This window comes from Octodon degus, unplaced genomic scaffold, assembly GCF_000260255.1.
Source record: "Octodon degus isolate 3935 unplaced genomic scaffold, OctDeg1.0 scaffold00012, whole genome shotgun sequence".
In the NCBI taxonomy this organism is placed as follows: Eukaryota; Metazoa; Chordata; class Mammalia; order Rodentia; family Octodontidae; genus Octodon; species Octodon degus.
Window position 1 is genome coordinate 6,276,505 of NW_004524588.1, and position 19,273 is coordinate 6,295,777.

Sequence of the window (19,273 nt, forward strand, 5' to 3'; positions counted from 1 at the left end):
CTTGAGGATAAAAGGGTATAACAGCAAAAAGACATTTTAAATTCTTTCTCCCTCTCACTGTAAAGGCAATCTGCCTATTGCAAGACCATGAGAACCCACGCAGAGAGGCAAACGCGTCCTGAGAGGGTTTCCATAGAGGCTGTCGGATCATAACAAGAAAAAGACTGATTCTTCTTGCAGTGTCCTGAACGCTTTGTAAGGAAAGTGACATTTCAATAGTGATACAGTTTTAGGTATGTGAAGTGAGAGAAAGAATATTTCAGTTTGAGGGAACCACAGGGCCAGAAGCACCAGGGACATAGGAACTAGCAAGTCTGTGGAGTCTGTGACAGAAAAATCACCATTAAAAAAAAAAAAAGATTGAGGGGTTCCAGGGAGACAGCTCAGCTGCATAAGCACTTGCCTGGCAAGGGCAAGGTACTGGGTTCAATCCCTGGTAGCAAGAAAAGAAAAAAAAAGATATGAGAGAACAAATTGTGAAGAATTTTAAGAGGCAGACTTAGGGATGTAGTTTACACTGGGTAATAAATCAAATCTCAGTGATTTTCCTCATGGTTTTAAATGGAGAACACTCATATAATGAGAGATAGCTATTTATTAGATGTTTAGGAGGTACCCAGCTATGCTTGGCAGTTTACACAAATTACTCGATACAGTTATCCTAGTCAGGTTTCTGTTCATTTGACAAAATACTTGAGACTTAATGATGCCTCCTATTCTGAAGGCTAGAAGTCCCCGATGAGGTAGTAGAAGCCAGTGAGGGCCTAAGCTAGGTCATTACAGGGAGACAAGCAGAGGACCAGGGGGTAAGGATGGACGAGACAGACATAGCCACCTGCTTTTGTGGTTACTGACCCAGCACAGTGCACACTCACCCCCATAGAAAAAGGCATTAGTCTCTTTGAATAGCCTAACTACCCCTTAAATTGCCCTGCTTCCCAACACCACCATAATCGCAATCAGATTTCAGTGTGAGCTCTAGAGGACACAAAGGTATTCAAAACATAGCAGTAGTATCGCAAAAATATTGTTGAAATATTTTCCAGCTAGACAACCGAGCCTCCAAAAGTTTGTACACTAGGCCCTGTTCTGAAAGGCAAAAGAATCTTTTTACCAAATATGTCACATTCGTTTCTCTTTATGATCCTGTTGTTTTCCCAAGATCCTGTTCTTTCAGAATCCTGTTGCTTTTCATAATCTAATATTTTGAAGAAGAAAGAAAGGCATGAAAGAGCAACTGGTCCACAGATTATCTTAAAGGGAAATAAGAAGCAACTTTCCTAGTGCTGGCCAAATACCTCAGTGGATTAAAGTGCCCACTTAGGTAGAGTGCATTGGCCAGGGTTCGATCCTGGGCATGCCATGCCAGCCTTGCACCCGGGTCAAGCTGAGACAGCAACTGAGATTGGGCGTGGTGGCACGCGCCTGTAATCCCAGAACTTGGGAGACTTAAAAAAAGAGAATCACTATGAGTCTGATCTACAAAGTGAGACCCAGTGACCCTGTAGACCCTGTACTAAAATACAAAGAAAAAAAAAAAAAAGTCTGACTCCATTATGCTTGCCACTACTTAAATAAAAGCAAGTCTGAGATTCTCTTGTTCCCAAAAAAGCACACTGAAAAATTACATAGTGCCAGGGGGATAGCTCAGCTTCATAAGCACCCACCTGGTCAGCACAAGGTCTTGAGTTCAATCCCTGAAACAAACAAAAAAATTATATCTTTTAATTTTAGAGCTTTAGTATAATATTGAGGATTCTTTTCCAGGTGAAAATCTAGGTATGTTTTGTCTGTGGGTTTTCTTTTTACACTATTAAGGAAGCTTTATGCTTTGAATAAGGGCTTTTCAAATGACATTAAGTTTAATTTACACTTTTTCAAACCATGAAAATTAAGTATAGTAATCATGTCATAAAACATACAGCAAGCTGCTCTATGCAAAGGAGCAGTTAAGGCTAATTTGTTTTGTCTCCTTTTTTCAATTGTTTCTCCTTTTTTTCTTCTTAATTTCTTATATATTTCTTTCATTTTTTCTTTCCCCTTCCAATTTTGCATGCATATATCTGGTAATATGAATAACTGGTGGGAAGACACTATGCACTATAACAAATACTGTGAAATTCATATCACTGTGTTCAGTGAAGTTCTGTATCACTCATAATTTTTGTTTTAATTCTAATTTGTACTCTTTAAAAAATAAAAAATTAAAATAAAAAATTATATTTTGACATTGTTAGCCTCTTCCTTAATATTAAACGCAGTTACGATTTAAAAAATACTGCAAGCACTTTTTTCATTTTAATCTCACAATAACCTTGTAATGAAGGCATTTTTTACCATGATTTAAAAGTACTTAATGTTTGTAAATAGGATATAATGTCTGCATCTTGTACAGCAATTAACTACTAGCAAGAATGTATGCAATGTGTTAATTATTGAAACTGTCCTACCAATTTGATTTGAAACTGTCTCATTGTTATTTGTTTCTCAATAAAATTATGGAGAAAAAAAATTAAAGTACTTAAAATAGGCTCTTAATAAAAGGAAGCTCTACTTTCAAATCAGGTTCCTATCTTTTTGGTACCCCTAGCATCAGCCGCTATCTCTGAGTCTCTCACTTCCAAATATTAGGCCCACATCTGTCCTCTGAATTCAACATGCGTACGTCGCTCATCCTATTTGGCATCTGCGTGAAGATGCCCATGGGCATAGCATGCTCCTGACTATCAAACTGAGCAGACTAATGGTACTTGTCAGCCTTCTTCTTCCCTGCCAAGTGCTGGCCTGAAATCTTTCCTGCTTATGATGGTGAAATGTGGTGTGTGTGTGTGTGTGTGCGCGCGCGCGCGTGCGCGCGCATGCCCGTGTGTGCAAAATCAACCACAACCAGCCCCTCTCCAATCCATTCTCAGGTCGCCAGGTTCAGAAGGATACCCTTTTCTGCTGACTCTACTCTCCTTCTAACCACCCTCATCTCTCCTGAGCTACTGCAGTCACACCCACTGCTGCCCATGCCCCCAGCCAGCCCATGCGATAGCCAGCAGGGACTTCCGCCCCTTAAGACCTAAACAAAAATTGGCCTTAAACCTTACTCCTCTTTGACGGAAGCTCAAAACCTCTTTGGCAGTTTTCGCTAATTTATGAAATCTTTTGTTCTCATGAGTTCTTCTTCCCTCGGGCAGCAGTTTCCACAATCCCTGCTTCTGTGCCCCAATATATCAGTGTGAAACTCAGCCCCTCCGGCATGTTCCACAAATGACCCAGTCATGCAAAGCATTTGTGAGGGCAACAGACTTGAGCAAGGACCAGGATTCCAGGAGAGTGAGAAGTGTTACTCTGCAAAATGCTAATTTCAAATGCAACATTAGGCACTTCCAGTTTCGAAGGACCTTTGGCTCCCTCACCGTCTGCCTATTTCCATTGGCTGACTGCCCCTCCTGATTCCCGGCATCGGACCAGCTTGCGCTCTCTACTTTCCATGCTTTTTCTATGCCTGCCTCGCATCTTTCTCCATAGTTTCTGGAATCAAGCCATTTTTTAAACTTGAATACTGGTTTGGTTGTTTGTGTTTTGTTTTTGTTTGTTTGCTAGGGTCTACTCACAGCACCAGCATGCACCTCTCTGTCTCATAGGGCTGATTACTAAGTATTTTCCCAAGAAAGCTGATTACTAAGTATTTTCCCCCAATAAGAATTCTGAAGCCAGCAGGTAACATCATGAACTTTTTACTTCTATTACATAATGCAAATCTGGTTATTTAATTTGCCTGTTTTATAACCTATGAGGACGTTCCTGTTGGACTTAGCATGAAGTTTCATGTTATTTTGGAACATTCTGCTAATTTTCCCATAGTTGAATCCTACTTTGAGCCACTCTGGTGATTTTCTTTTTAAAATGTATTTGGTACAGGGTCTCACAACACAGCTCAGACTTCTAGTCATCCTCCTGTTTCTACCTTCCCAGTGCTGGGATTACAGTCCTATGCCAACACGCCTGGTCTCAATGGCCAACTAGGCCTGCCGGGGGTTGGGGTTGGTGTGGCATGTGGGTCAGGGTTTGAACCCTGGTCCCTGTGTTTGGCTAAGCAGATAACTTAGTTTGCTGAGCTATCTCAGTGGCCCTTCTGGTGACTTGTACCTTCTCTAGCCCTCCAGTTTTCTCACGTACTGTTATTTATGGATTCTGTTCTTTCTCCAGCTGATCATCAGATAAACTCTTACAGTCCCTTAGTCTTAGCTTAAATATTCCTTGGTCTAGACTGGCTCTTCACCCAAGTCATTGTCATATTCCTCTTGGCAATCTTTTTTCCACTCTTGAGTACTTAGATGTTTCAAATAGCCTATTCACTATTCTTTATTTTTTTTTCTCCTGCAGATCCTGAATACCCCTAGGACAGGGACCATATTTATTTTCTTGATCGTCCTATCCTGAGTACCAACTATTTAGTAGGCACTCAATTTTTAACCATCATTAAGAATTAAGCATTAGACAAAGCATTTCTGTTAACTTCTGGGCTTTAATTTACCTTAAATATAGTAACCAGGGCGATAAGGCCATATGATGGTGGAGAACACAATGAAACTGTTTAAACTTCTGACACATTCATTGTTGCTGATCCTGCCTCAAAAAGAGCCTCTAGAGAGTCCCAGCTGCATAGTGAGAACCTATACTACATACATTTAAAAAAAAAATCACAAGGGTCCCACCTAAATACATTGCAAACTTAGAAAGTAGGCTACATTGTCAGCTACTTTCATGATTTAATTAACTGGTGTCACAGTTGTAAAGACATTTCATGCCTGTGGGGAAATTTGACTCTAAAATAAATGATTAGCTCTGGCATCTTTCCTATTATCCTTTAGGAACTGGGGCAGCTACCGTTTTACAAGTGTCCTTCTGAGGTGAGACCATTTTCAAACTATAAATATCAGCAAAGATAAAGGGGGGAAATGGGGAATGAAAAATCAGGCAAAATTATGTTTGTCAGCGCTCAGCTTGAGAAAGATATTGGCTGCACTGGCAGAATTAACCCGTCAGGAGCTTTTACTTTTCCAAACACATTAAGCCAGAAGAGCATTACGTACACAATGCTTCATATTTGCCTGATATTTGAACTGTAGATAACAAACGTACTTTGTGCCTTTTCTGATGGGAAGGCCACCCTCCTCCCTGCACAGTTTCCAGGTCTCTGAACTTCCCAGCACAGTGGGCTCCAAAGCCGTTCCCATGGTTACCCTTTGTCAACCAGGTGAGCTTATGCTGTCACGCACAGCATGAGAGAAAAGGGAGAACCAGCAGCTGCTGTTCACACTGTCACAAAGGAGCAGAGCTGATGATTGAATAAAAGGACTCAAAGTCAAAGTCATTATCCAGCCACACGCGACACATGGTATCTGTGTATGCAGTGTGAGACCGCTTTTAAAATGTACATGTTCCAAAGAAAATTAAGATGAAAACAGATCGGAAATTTTGTGAGATTAATTAGTTCTTGTTTTTAGAAGATCTACCAGGTACCTAGTGCTAGGCGAGATAGAATGTACGTAGAATGTCATTTGTTCTCCCAGCAGAAAACTTAATTGGAATAGATTTTAGTATCTCTATAACTTACCTAAGAAAACTACAGAATAAAAAATTAAAAATGAATGGCTATCAATTGAGGGGAATTTGAACCCAGGTCTGTCTGTCTTCACAGCTTTTTCTTCTTTTTCTGTAAGGTACTTCTTGATAACCTAACAAGCATAAAATAGAGGAACGCATCATGACTTGTGCAGAGGCAGTTCATCACCAATTAAGTACAGATATGAAAGGTAGCATTTGGGAAATCATTTGGCTCCAAGATTCTACAGGCTGGGGATGATGGGATAATTGAGTCTCAAAATTGGTGGTTAAAAGAACCATCTTGAGTGCCTGCTCCCCAACATAATCATAGAGAAGCCTGAAGAAATCCATTTCTAAAGTCTCTGAATCTCAGTATCTTCATCTGTAAATTAAGGTAATAACCTAATAGGGCATTTGGAGGATCAAACAGGAGCATGCCTTTGAAAGTGCTTTATAAAATAGAAAGTGGGAAATGTGGTCTTATTATTATGCTGTATGACATAAAATCTTTGCATATCTGTTCAGCATGAGTTTCTTTTCACTTCAAAATGTCAGGCTAAACCCTTTCCACAAACACTTTTTTTTTTTTTAATTTCCAAAGTCAAGAATTCTGTAGGGCTGGTGAGATAGCTGAGCTGTCTAAAGCATCTGCTTAAGCAAGCTTAGGCAAGCACAGGGACTGAGGTTTGATCCCCGGCACCACATGCCGTGCCAGCCCCATCCCCACAGGTGAGCTGAGCTGGCAAAAAAAAAAAAAAAAAGAGTTCTGTAGAACTTCACCCCTCAGTCTATGTTGGGAGTCATGAAATAATTAGCTACATTGTCATATACAACAAACTATCATTTCCCACGTACACCCCACGTGAACAGCCGCCTCATAAAAACATCACCTGTGTTTTTAATTAATGTTCAGTGAACAACACAATTTAATTATCCTTCTCCTCTGAGGTTGGGCAAAGCCAATATAGTTGGGTCAGGAACTAGGGGACCAAAGATAAGCAATTATCAAGGAAACAGCAGTGGGAGAAGTTCAGGAGCTTTGATCTGGTAGCCTGCAGGCTGAGACTGGCTGTGTATTTTATCATTTTTATTGTAAGAATAAATTATTTTTATTGTAATTGTGCTTTGGAGTGAAGCTCTTAATGTAGGTATCCTCAGAAATGAGTTCTCTATTTTGAAATCATAAAGGAAGAAGTGAATGCACCTGAACATGTAATCTTAAAGAAGGAGAAGCAGAGCTGGTGTGAATGTGGTGTAGACACAAAAATCCCATGTAAGAAGAGAGTCCCAACATCCTCAGGACAGATATCATGATGTCTGCTATGTAGAGCAGGTTGCAACTACGTTCATTCAGTGAGATTTAGTAAGACACTGCTGTATGGGCTTCAGAACAGGTTTTGACACAAAGGAGTGTTATGTCAGTTAGTAGTCCTTTTTATGTTATCACCAACACCCTTATCATTATCATGACTGTTACTGATAAGACACAATCTAGGAGTGACAAAGACATACAAACCTGTCTTCTTTACTTCCAAATATAACATACGCACAGAGTTCTGGCCAGTTTCCAATACATGGTCACTGTTCAAAGTATATATAAAGAATAACTGAATAAATAATGAAACGTTGGGAGAGCGCTTCCTGCATCTTTGAGAATAATAGCCACAGGATGGCCTGACGATTTCTAACAGAAGGTTGTGAATAATTCGAAGGAAGTGTCAGGAAAGGCCCTGGCAGGGCAGCTCTGAGACTTTGATCTTTCTGAAGGAACTGAAAGGAAAGAAGATCTAGCTGGAAAATATTCTCTGGGGTATTAAATAGAGGTACTGTATACTATGCATAGAGAATTGTGGCTTATCTAAGCCTGGACATGATTAATGCCACTGTTTAAAAGAAAAGATCATCACATTGCTTTCTAGGGTTACCACCCTAGCACAGCAGCAGCTTCCCAAGTGTTGCCCTTCAAATGCCCTCTAATAAATCTGGTCATGGATTAAGACACCAGCTGGAGCACACTTCACGTCCCAAGGCTAGATTTGGTGCAGTCGGACTGTGCTTGACCCTTATCATGCCTTGCCAGACTGGGGCGACAGATTCCTTCCTATCCACTGGACTTCATTGGCCCAGGCAATGAACGATTCACCATACTCCTGACTGTGCTGGTCTTTTGCATTGTTATGTAATCATGTCACTTTTCTGCATTAACACTGCTTGTGATTACTATTGACTTAAAGAAAATCCATACTCCTTACCAAGATGCATCTTGAACTTAGGCTGTGAACCCTCTCTTCTGATTATCCCAACATCTATATGGGCTCCAGAGGACCAGAGGCCCTCTTGGCTTCAGTGAATGGCTTTTTGGAAATGTGTTCCCTGGGTAAACTTCTGAGCATCTTCAGACATCACCCTCATCGTCCCTTATACCCATCCACAGAAGCCCACACCAGAGTTCCCTAGTCTATATGTCTGCTTCACTGACTGGCTCTCTTCTAGGACCAGGACCTTGGACTCTTAGAAGTCCAGGTTCAACAACCTAAGCAACAAACTGAATTTATTCATTCATGTTACCAAATTGCATACCGAATTGGCTTTTGGATGGCTCTATCCAGCATGTCAGACCAAATCAAAAACTCCACTGCAAGCAGCTACCTTCAAGAGACAGAAACTACAAATTCTGACTTCCCCATGTTAACATCTGTCTCAGTTACTCTTCTCTTGTTGCTGGGACAAATATCCAACACCCAAAATGAAGGAAGGAAAGGTTTGTTCAGCTCACAGTTAGTGGAGGTGTCAGTCCATACTCAGCTGGCTCCAAGGCAGAGTGGCATGTAGAAGAGGACAGCAGTTCATGGTGGCAGAATACAGCAAAACGGCGAGTACAAAATGTCAGGAGCAGTGGAAGCAATGGCTACAGAGGGCAAGTCTGTCTACCTTATGTTGCATTCAGGCTAACCGCCCCAGGCTGGGTGCAGTACTCACACCCATAATCCTAGCAGCAGTTATGTGCATAATCCCAGCAGCACTTACACCCACAATCCCAGGGGATCATGAGTTAATCACGAACTCTAGAAGTCTGACCCATGACTGTATGAGGCTTTGGGGGGGACAACTAGACACAAGCCATAATAACATCTACACCCGCTTGAAATCAGAAAAGGGAAAAAAGCTTTTTTTCATTGATTCCAGAAGGAAGCAGAATGGCCTGGTTTAGCTCCTCTAAGCCTCCTGGAGAAGAGAAGGGTGCAATGACTCACCTCGGCTGAGTCAAGGCACATGCTTAGACCAGGAGTGAAATAATTACTAACACTCATCCATCCACTCATCGGTACCTTATTATCTTTGTAGTGGGAAGAAAAACAATGTTTCTGAAGAAAAGGACACAACCTAAGAAAGGATTCAAGCTAGGCAGAAAACAGGTGTCAAATGAACCGTTTTTTAGTCTGCAACTAATAACACTTCAGATTGCATTATAACTATGAAGTCAATATACCTCTCATTAAACTTCAAGCTCCTGGAGTTCAAGTACCTTCTTTTACTTATTTCCCTGTTGCTAGCACCTTGCATGGCACCTGATGCCGAGCTGGTACTTAGCTAATGCTTGCTTGCTGCTGAATTGATAAATGGATGGCCCTCCAATGCTCTGTGGATAAAACACCGAGTGAACACAGTGATAGAATACTCTACTGTTTTGAAGTAAGTCAAACAAATGTTTATACAGCCTCTATAATTTGAAGGTCATTGAATGATTCAAACCCAAACTAACATTCAATGACCTTTGAAATGCAACCAGTAGTTTGTGAGTTTGTAGTATGTTTTTATAAAAGACATTTAAACTTTGCAAAAATTCTATGATTTTCCATGTTATTCCTGGTTTAGAAATTAAAAAGATGAAGTTAAGAGCTCCTGGGGCTGCCACAAGCTTTCTCAGGCAGCAAACCACAGAGAGAATAGAAACTCAGGCCCTCTGTTCTCAAGTCCAGTGATGTGCTGTTTTATTTTTCTTTCATTTCTCATATATGTTTCCTTAATTTTTTTATTTTATTTGTACATGTTTGTAGATTACAACAGTCTTGGGGGGTGGTTACATGTACATGTAGCCGTGGGTTATCACGTTTCTTTAAAAAAAAAAAAATCCCCTTCTCTTTCCCTCCCTCTCTCCTCTCTCCTCCAGTTTCTCTATCCCATTTTTCATTCCTGTTACTATAATTTATCTGAGCTCTCTTTGTGGCCTACAGTGTTTATGTTAATGGAGGTTGTTAGACTCCTTGTATGTGGCATACCTTTATTCTGCATATTTCTCCTTACCCTCCTCTTCGCCCTTCATCCTTTTTCCCATGGACAACCTTATTATGAGAGATTCATTCCCTTGTCCCTTTCTATTCCTCCTTTATCATTTTCTTTGTATTTTGCTTCACTGAAAGGAGAGAGTTAAAAATAATGGTGGTTAGCTCCCATGAAGTAGATGCCAATGCCTTTTTCAGTCATGAAGCCTGAGGTCCTCTTCCATTCTTGTCAAGGGAAGTGCTACCCTCTCCTTTTATACAACACTACTGCTGAGCTCTTAAGCAAATTATTTAACCTATCTTGGCCAAAGAATGATAAAATGACCAGGGATTTCTATGAGGATTAAGACAAAAAAATTATACCTAGATCAGATCTATCTGAGATCTACATCTATCTAAACCTACACCTACACTGACAATACTCAGTGCAAAGCCTGACCCAGATTAGAGAGTTGCTATCTTTGTCAGGAACAGTGAAAGGCTTCCCAGGATTTCTGAGTGGTGCCTGTCTCAGGCCATTCATCCTCTTTATTCCACATCCGTGAAATGATCTGTGTTTTTTCCCCTCTCATGTTGATCCCCACCTTTTGCGCAGTAGCATCTCTCCCCCAGGACTTGCTATCAAATGGTTAAGTCTCCTGAGCCCACCTGAGTTCCTAGTTAATGCCAAACATCCAGGTCGCTCTTGCTGCCCCAAGTAGATGACCTCTAGTTCAACAAAGAAAAACACCACAAGGCTTGAGATGGGGAATCCCTAGATCTTATTCTGACATCCGTTAGCACTATTCTCTAACGTGTAGCATCAGAATGTTGAGCCAAGGAAATCATTGCATTGCATTTTGTGACTGAATTTTTGTGATAATATCCTTACTCAAGAGGCAAGAAATACTATTACCCAGTTTCCAAAACTTGATGGTCTTAAACATCGTTACAGTCGCCACGTAAATCAGAACTGGCCTTTTCTAAGTTGATCTGATGGATTTCAATTGCTTTGCACCATTCCTGCTTGTTCTACTCCTCAGCAGGGATTTCATGCCTACGGTGTGCTTTCAGAATCTCCTCCTGAATATAGATTTCAGGACTGGCTGAGACAGAGAGGACAGAGAAGGAAGCCATAGCACAGATGATATTTCTTTTAGGCTTACTGCCTAGATCTCACTTGGCTTCCTGCCACCTTCTCATTAGTGCCACCAACTGAATCTGATTAGCCACTCTGATTTATTTTTGGCAACCTGGGGGTGCAAGGGCCAATGCTTATTTTCATGGCTGATACAATCACCCCAAAGCTGTCATTAGCATTTGGAAGATTAGTCCCTTCTTTGGAACATTTCTCTGTCTAGGAAGCATCATGCATGTTAGACACACCCTTCTTAGACACTATAAAACTGAGTCTGTTCATTCCTCTCTTTACAATCACAGTCACCTTCAGTTGCCAGCTACTAAAGAATACTGCAAAATACTCTTAATGATTATGAATTTGGTGTTTTCGAAATTATTGCTTTCTGAGTAGATCAACTTCTATCAGCTATAAAAAAAATTAAAGCTGGATTTCAGTGCGGCAATTATTTACATTTTGGCTCACAAGTTTTTCTGCTAGGTATCAAACACTAATATTTACATGAAAGAGGTGAGTAGTCAGGAAAAAGAAAGAGTATTTTCTCCCCAAAATAAAAGAAACTGGGGATAGTGACATATGCCTGCAATCCCAGTGCTGGGGAGGCTGAGACAAGTGGATCACTACAAATCTGAGCTCATAGTAATGTAACAAGACCCTGTACCAAATAAAGAAAAAAATAAATAACCAAAAATGAAATTTTTAGATACTAAACCCAATTATCTCATCTGTGTGTAATATATATTATTTGTAATGTGTGTCACATGGCAAAGAGAAAGCAGAAAGCAGAAAGGCAGCGCATGCCTGAGCTAGTCTCACCCTGATGGCAGAAGGCCAGCCCTGCACTACCTTTCCCTTTGGGTAAATGTGACCATCACACCCAGCAGTCTTGTTCATGGCCCGTGGGGGCGGGGAGACCTGGGCCCCACACAAGAGTCTCTGTCCTACATCTGGGAATGGTAGACAGTGAGGATAATCAGACATTTAAAAAATTAATCCATACTGGCTGTCTCATGTTATTCCAGAACTTTACCCAGAATCACTGATCTCAAGATGCACTTAGCATATGCCATGTGCTGGACTGGGAGATGCAGCTGAAGTATGATACGGTCCTGACTAGAGAGGACTTATGGTCTAGCATGGTTGAGAACTCAGCATAATTAAGTCTATTGAATGGTAATAGAAAGAAAGTCTTATTAATGTCAGACATTCTGTATAAGTACTAAGATGCATAAGTATAAGTATTAGATTTCTAAAAAGTAAAACCAAAAAATTTTGTTACACTGTTAAATATATAAATCCTCTTTGGGAAGCATTGATGTGCACCATGTGTTTCAATTAAGCTGCATGCTTATGATATATCAATAACTAGATTAATTCTTAAAAGTTGAGTGACCATATGTGATGAATAGATTCAACAGACACTTTTCAATTTGATGCTGTGTGACAAGCTCAGTGTTAGGAAACTAAGTCAAGCCAGGAGATAGCTCAGTGGCGTATGCACCTGCCTGGCAAGCTTACAGTCCTGAGTTCAATCTGCAGTACCAAAAGGGGGGGAGAAGCAAAATAACTCAGGAAGGGATGACAAACAGACATGTGGAGGCTCATTTTTTTGTGGTACTCTTGACCTGAGGCAAATGGCCTGCGTTTTCTAATCTACAAAATTAGATTTAAAAACTAGTTTTTGTTTCAACAAAATCATTTTGAATATAAAAGGAGTTAATTTGAAGATGAAATAGATAATTTGATTAATCATACACTTTTTAATTTGGCGAGTACCTATCATAGTGCCTGGATGTTTGTAGACAGTTAATCATTTCAGCAATTCTTCAGCACCCTTATTGTAAAAGGGAAATATGGCCGGACATAGGAGCTCACACTAGTCATCCCAGAACTCATGAGGCTCTGGAAGGAGGATGATTGTGAGTGCAAGACCAGCTTGTGCTACACAGTGAGCTCAAGGCTAGTCTGAACTGCATAGCAAGACACTGCACAAAAAGATAAATAAATTGACAAATGAATAGATAAATAAGAAATCTGAGACTCAAAGCAGGACACTAGATGTACAGAACATAAAGGAAAAAAAATAATAAGCACATGAGTCTTGACTAAGAGCAGATATGATATATTTCTGCATATTGAGTCTAGAACAGAATCCAGAAGCAAAGTCAAAGCCAAATACTGGTTATACATTTTATCTATTGTTCATGGATAACAAAACCAACATTGTGAAAATGGCCATACTCTCAAAGCTGTTATACAGGTTCTATGCAATTATAATTGAAATACCATTAATATAACTCACAGAGCTAGAGAAAACATTCCTAAAATTCATCCGGAACCAGAAGAGCCTTAGAACACCAAGAGCAATCCCAGGCAACAAAGACAAGGGATGATCACAATCCCTGATTCAAAATTATACTACAAAAACATTGTAATAAAATCAGCATGGCACTGGCAGAAAAATAGACGTGAGGATCAAAGGAATAGATTAGAAGATACAGACATGACTTCAAACATGCCTAGCCACATTATCTATGACAAAGGGGCCAAACATGTTCACTAGAAGAAAGATAGCCTCTTTAATCAATGATGCTGGAAAAACTGATTTTCCACTAGCCAACAGTGGATACTTGTCTATTACCATACACTAAACAACAGTCAATGTAGATCAAAGATTTTTTTTAATTTATGTATTTGTGTGCCTAAAGAGAGTCATATGGAGAGAAAACTTTCTCTCAGGCTTTCACAGAGAGCACATTGGCCAAGCAATGGCCATGACTCATCCACATGGCTGACACTGACAGAGGATCTACAATCTGAGGTACAGGATCTCAGGACAAATCCTGAGGGAATTTCACTGACCTTATCAGACCCAAAAGCTACAACTCTTGTTGTATAGATCCTGCTTTACCTTGGTCTTCACCATCCAGCAGAAAAGTATAAAAACGAAATATGAGAAGTAAAGCCATGCTGTTATGTTGAGCTGTAAGGGACTCAGGTCAACAATTTCTGACATTTTCAGTCAAGTGGAAGACCTAATACTATTACAGGCAACTGGACTCTTTTTGAATATTTTGCTGAGTTTACACATTCAAATAACAGAACTTAACCAAAAAAGGAGATAGAGATGAATGTCCATTTTGTATCTGTGTATTCAAAGTGGTTAGGATAGATATATAGTTACACTCTCTTAATGAATAGAGGGATTTGTTCTAATGGTGTTTGTTGGTGGATATTATGTCTGCATCTTGTATAGCAATTAACCACTAGGAAGAATGTATGCAATGTGTTAATTATTGAAACTGTCCTACCAATTTGGTTCGAAACTGTCTTATTGCTATTTGTTTCTCAATAAAATTATGGAAAAAAATAATAAAAAATAAATTTATGTATTTGGTACAGGGTCTCACTGCACAGGAACTTGGACTTGTAGTGATCCTCTGGTTTTCAGCCTCCCCAGCACTGAGATTATAGGCATGGGCCCCTATGTCCAGACTCGGCCACCAGCTCAGTGCAGCCAGGAATGGGGCCAGTGTGGCACGAGGTAAAGGGGTTTGAACCCCAGTCCCTGAGCTTGCCTAAGCAGAAGTTTAGTCTGCTGAGCTATCTTGCCGGCCCAGATCAAAGTTTTAAATATTAAAACAGAAACAATGAATCTCCTAGAGTAGAGAGTAGGCACAGGCACAGGGAACAGAGGTTCAATCCCCGGACCTGCGGCGCTGGTCCCACGCTTGGGGCACACTGAGACTGGGCTTGGTGATGTGCTCTTGTAATCCCAGCTCTTGGGAGGCTGTAAACAGGCAGATCACTACAAGTCCAATCTAGTAGTGAGACCCTGAACACCCTGTAGACTCTTCTCTAAAGTACAAGGGCCTGAGTTCAATCCCCAGTTCCGCCAAAAAAAAAAAAAAAAAAAAGTTAGAGTAGGCAGAACTCTTAAAGACATACATAGTAGTAGGTATAGAGTTCATGAACAAAAAAGCCAGGGAGATAGCTCAGCAGCAAAAGAACTTGCCTGGGTCCTGAGTTCAATCCCTGGTACAACAATTAATTAATTAATTAATTAATTAAAATAAAAAATTTTTAAAATGACTCAATAATAATAACTAAAAACCAAACTGCATGGGAAATAGTTCAAGAGTTAACAATTAAGATTTCACCTTGCTGAAAAGTTTTTGCACATCAAAAGAAATCACCAAAAGAGTGAAAAGAAAACTCATGAATTGGGAAAAAACAAATTTAGCCAACTGTCCCTCAGACAAAGAACATCTATCTAGAGCACACAATTTTAAAAAAGAATCATAAATTTTTTAAATTTAAAAACTCAATTTTTAAAAATGGGCACCTGAGATGAACACACACTTCTCAGATAAAGCCATACAAATGGCAAATAAATATATAAAAATTGCTCAACATCACTGATCACTCAAGAAATGAAAATTCAAACAACATTGAGATTCCATCTCACCCCAGAGAGAACAGCTATCATCAAGAAATCAACTAACAACAAATGCTGACAAGGCTGCAGGGGAAAATGAACCCTTCTCCAGTGTTGATGGGAATGTAGAGTGGAAATCAGTGTGAACATTCCCCAAAAAACTAGGAGCAGAGGCCCCATTTGACCCAGCTATTCTCCTTCTGAGTATTTTTCCTGAAGAACTGAAAACATACCACAATGATATATGTCCACCCATGTTTATAGCAGCACAATTTGACATAGCTACATCTTGGAAAACAACTCAAATACTCATTAACTGAGGAAATGATAGAAAAGATGTGGTATTTTTATACAATGGAGTATTACTCAGCTATAACAAAGATAAACTTGAGGCTGTTATAGGAAAGTGGATGCAATTAGAGACCATACTCATAAGTGAAATAAATCAAACCCATGTGCGTAAACATCCTATTGTCTCCATAGTGTTAAAAAAAAAAACTGAAATAGTAAATAAAATCCAAAAGGTACAATAGATACTGTAAAAGGGAAAGAAACTTCTCAAAAGAACAACTTGGATGAGGAAAAGGAGAAAAGAAAGAAGGAAGAGGAATAAAAGCGAGACAAGACAGCTGAGATAATTGTGGTATTAATTTCTATTGGTTTATTGAAAGAAACAGTTAAGCTTTCATTGTTTGCTCAGTTTTGCTTGCCTATACCCGGTAATCTGAACAGCTACTTTGAAAATACCAATATGCTATATAACAATCATTGTTAGTTTCCTGTCATCTTGCATTCTGTATCTTTTCATTGGATTTTTTTTCTTTTTCTATGTCACTTGTTGTCTCTCTCTCTCTGTCTCTCTGTCTCTGTCTCTGTCTCTGTCTCTCTCTCTCTCTCTCTCTCTCTCTCTCTCTCTCTCTCTCTTCTTTCTTTCTTCTTTTTTTGAAGTACCCAGGATTGAACTCAGGACCCTAAGCTTGCCAGGCAGGTGCTGGATTTTATTTTTTTAATTCTCTTTAAAAAAAAAAAAACAAAACAGCATTAGAGACAGCTCAGTGAAATAAGTGCTTTCCTGGCAAGCATAAGGTCCAGAGTTCAATCCCTGGTAGCACCAAAAATTATAATAATAATAATAATAATAATAATAAATAAATAAATAAATTTTAAAAAAACCTTTTTCTGGAGACTTGAAGCAAAATTTTCAGTACAAGTACAGGTAGTTTTCCCTCAAGTGCCTTAGATCTTCTGCCTGATCCCTCAACTTCCATTACTAAGAGCTGATTAAACTTTAAAAAGCAGGATTTTCACAGGCATCTCAGTCCGCACTTTTTCATCATTTCATAGCTGACAATTGAAAAGCGGGAGAGGAAATAATTATCTTGTGATGTCCTGGAAGTTTCCCAGTGTCGCCACAGCCTCACACCTAGAATGAGAGGAATGCTCCTTGCTGAGCCCAAAGATCTTCCTAGATACTGAATGTCGAGATCATCTCACTCTTTGATGCTTTTGTGTCTACCAAATGACTCAGTGTCTGAACTAGATATTGCTCTTCATGGGAGAAAAATCCTCAACTAAAATTCTGGGTTAATCATTCATCAGAAGAGGAACAGTGTGTCTTCCTTCTGATTTTCTTGTATTACTAAAACACCTATGTAACATGCTTATAATTGGTAATCTGAACGACTGATTTGAAGACAACAATATGCAAGGTAACAGCCATTATTGAATTCCAAAAATAAAATAAAATATCTGTGTGACTCTATTTCAAGAAGCAATGGTTAATGTGAGCTTTAGTTTTATATTTTGCTTTTATTTTATTTTTTTTGCAGTACCAGGGAATGAATCCAGAACCTTTGCACTGAGTTATATACTAAATCCCTTTAAAATTTTTTGTTTTGTTTTTCAGACAAATAGTCCAGCTTAGCTCAAACTTGCAATGTACATGCCTCAGTTCCTCAGAGTGCTGGGATTGCAGGTGTGCACTTTCACTCCCAGGAAGCATTGGTTTAGAAAGATAAATCACATAATTTTTTTACTCATAATCTGAAGTTGACATGTATTTCCTTTCTTTTTTTCTTAAACAGAATGCTACAGCTTTCCATGTGACTGTCCAAGATGATAATAACATCGTTGTCTCTTTAGAAGCTTCGGATGTCGCCAGTTCCGGATCTGTGTATGTTGTGAAGATAACTGGTGAATCCAAAAATTATTTCTTTGAATTCGAGGAATTCAACAGCACTTTGCCTCCTCCTGTTACCTTTAAAGCCAATTATCATGGCCTTTATTATATCATCACTCTGGTAGTGGTTAATGGAAATGTGGTTACCAAGCCATCCAGATCAATTACTGTGTTAACAAGTAAGCATCGTGTGTGGCATCGTCCTCTGTTCCCTCTCTGAGTGTGTCTTCGTGGGTTATTGCGTTAAATGAGCAGCCCAGACTACAAATCACTTGACTTCCAGTCAAGCGATATACATTCAAGGTTCTGCATTGTATCAGGAATACAGCTTCTTACCAAAGTTTTGTGACATTAACTATTTAACTCTTATTAAGCAAAATCAGTTTTACCCAAAAAATATCAACTTCATTGAGGTAGCATGTTTTGAGTCTGAACGACAATTTCAGATTAATGATTCGGTCATGTGATTTTCAGCTGTATTTTCAACTTAATAGGGTGATTATAACTTGTTTGTTTTTCCCCCCAGAATATATATGGTCATATTAAGCAATGTGGTTTCTGAGATAACAAATTTATCATCACATGTGTCTTATTCAAATTGAATAATACATTCTAAACTGAGAGACAATGAAATATATATATATACACATGTATATACATATATATATTTATTTATTTATTTGACTTTTACTACCCAAGAAAAATACATATACAGCCATTTTTATCTTTCAGCATAAAGTTACTGCTGGTGTTATGAGGATTTTAGGAGTGTTTCTAACTATAGCTATTTTTCACTCTACTCTTTAACATCTAATTCCAAGTGAAATACAATGCTTCTGTATATGCCACAGAATGTTAAAAAAAAATGGTATCTGTAAGACACAGTCTATCAGTAGAACAATTGAACAGCCCAGCAAAGCTCTTCTTACTTTTGCTCTTCAGGACAAGCTTTCCAATGGCTATGACTGCTAAAACCCAGCTGTGTTCTGTCACTGTGGCCCTGATCATGGAAAAGGATGTAGTGATATTGTCCTCTATGTTAAAAGGAGGAGAAAAAATAAAAGGCTGGGGAGATAGCTCAGTGGCACAAGAGCCTGTCTGCCTTGAATTCAGAGAAATACACAAGGACTCGAGTTCAATCCCCAGGATAAAAAAAGAAAAAAGAAAAAACTTGGAACCAAGCTAGAGGATATGGTTGTCAAAAAATGAGTTGCAGTCTCCATTGGCCACCACAGGATTAACAATGAGTCCTAAAACTTAACAACAGCACCAGACTCAAGATCTTCAAGATTTATAAACATAAAACCTAGGAACTAATTGAATGAAAAGAAGAACTTACCTATTAGGAAACTGTGTTGAAGAAGATCTAGATTTTTAAAAAATAAATTAAGAATTAGAGTCACATGATAGGTCTAAATATATAATGCTTGAAGTATAAACTTGAAATCACTGCTCTGACTCACTCTCATAATTTCAGAAATGTCTACTCTAAGTAATATGCTTAAGAATTCCAGTTAGTTGAGCAAAACATTAAGTAAAAAATACCAAAAGATAAAGCAAAATAGAATATAGAACTGTAATGACTATTGCAGACCCAACAGTTATTAGTTTCCACCAGGTGACTCCCATCAGATGCAGCTAAAGCAGTCAGCCCAGTT

The 19,273-nt window shown here is 39.1% G+C and overlaps 1 protein-coding gene and 1 pseudogene across 3 annotated transcripts in view; one reads left to right on the forward strand and one right to left on the reverse strand.

Annotated features, from left to right (window-relative positions):
• Ptpro (protein tyrosine phosphatase, receptor type O) overlaps window positions 1-19,273 on the forward strand; it is a 265,902-nt gene that overhangs the window by 126,652 nt on the left and 119,977 nt on the right. For all 3 annotated transcript variants that reach the window (XM_023709537.1, XM_004626095.2, XM_023709538.1), the window contains exon 2: window positions 17,521-17,794. In XM_023709537.1, the coding sequence (XP_023565305.1) occupies window positions 17,521-17,794 (274 nt within the window). The remainder of the gene's footprint in view (window positions 1-17,520; window positions 17,795-19,273) is intronic.
• On the reverse strand, window positions 10,031-10,146 carry LOC111815219 (annotated as a pseudogene).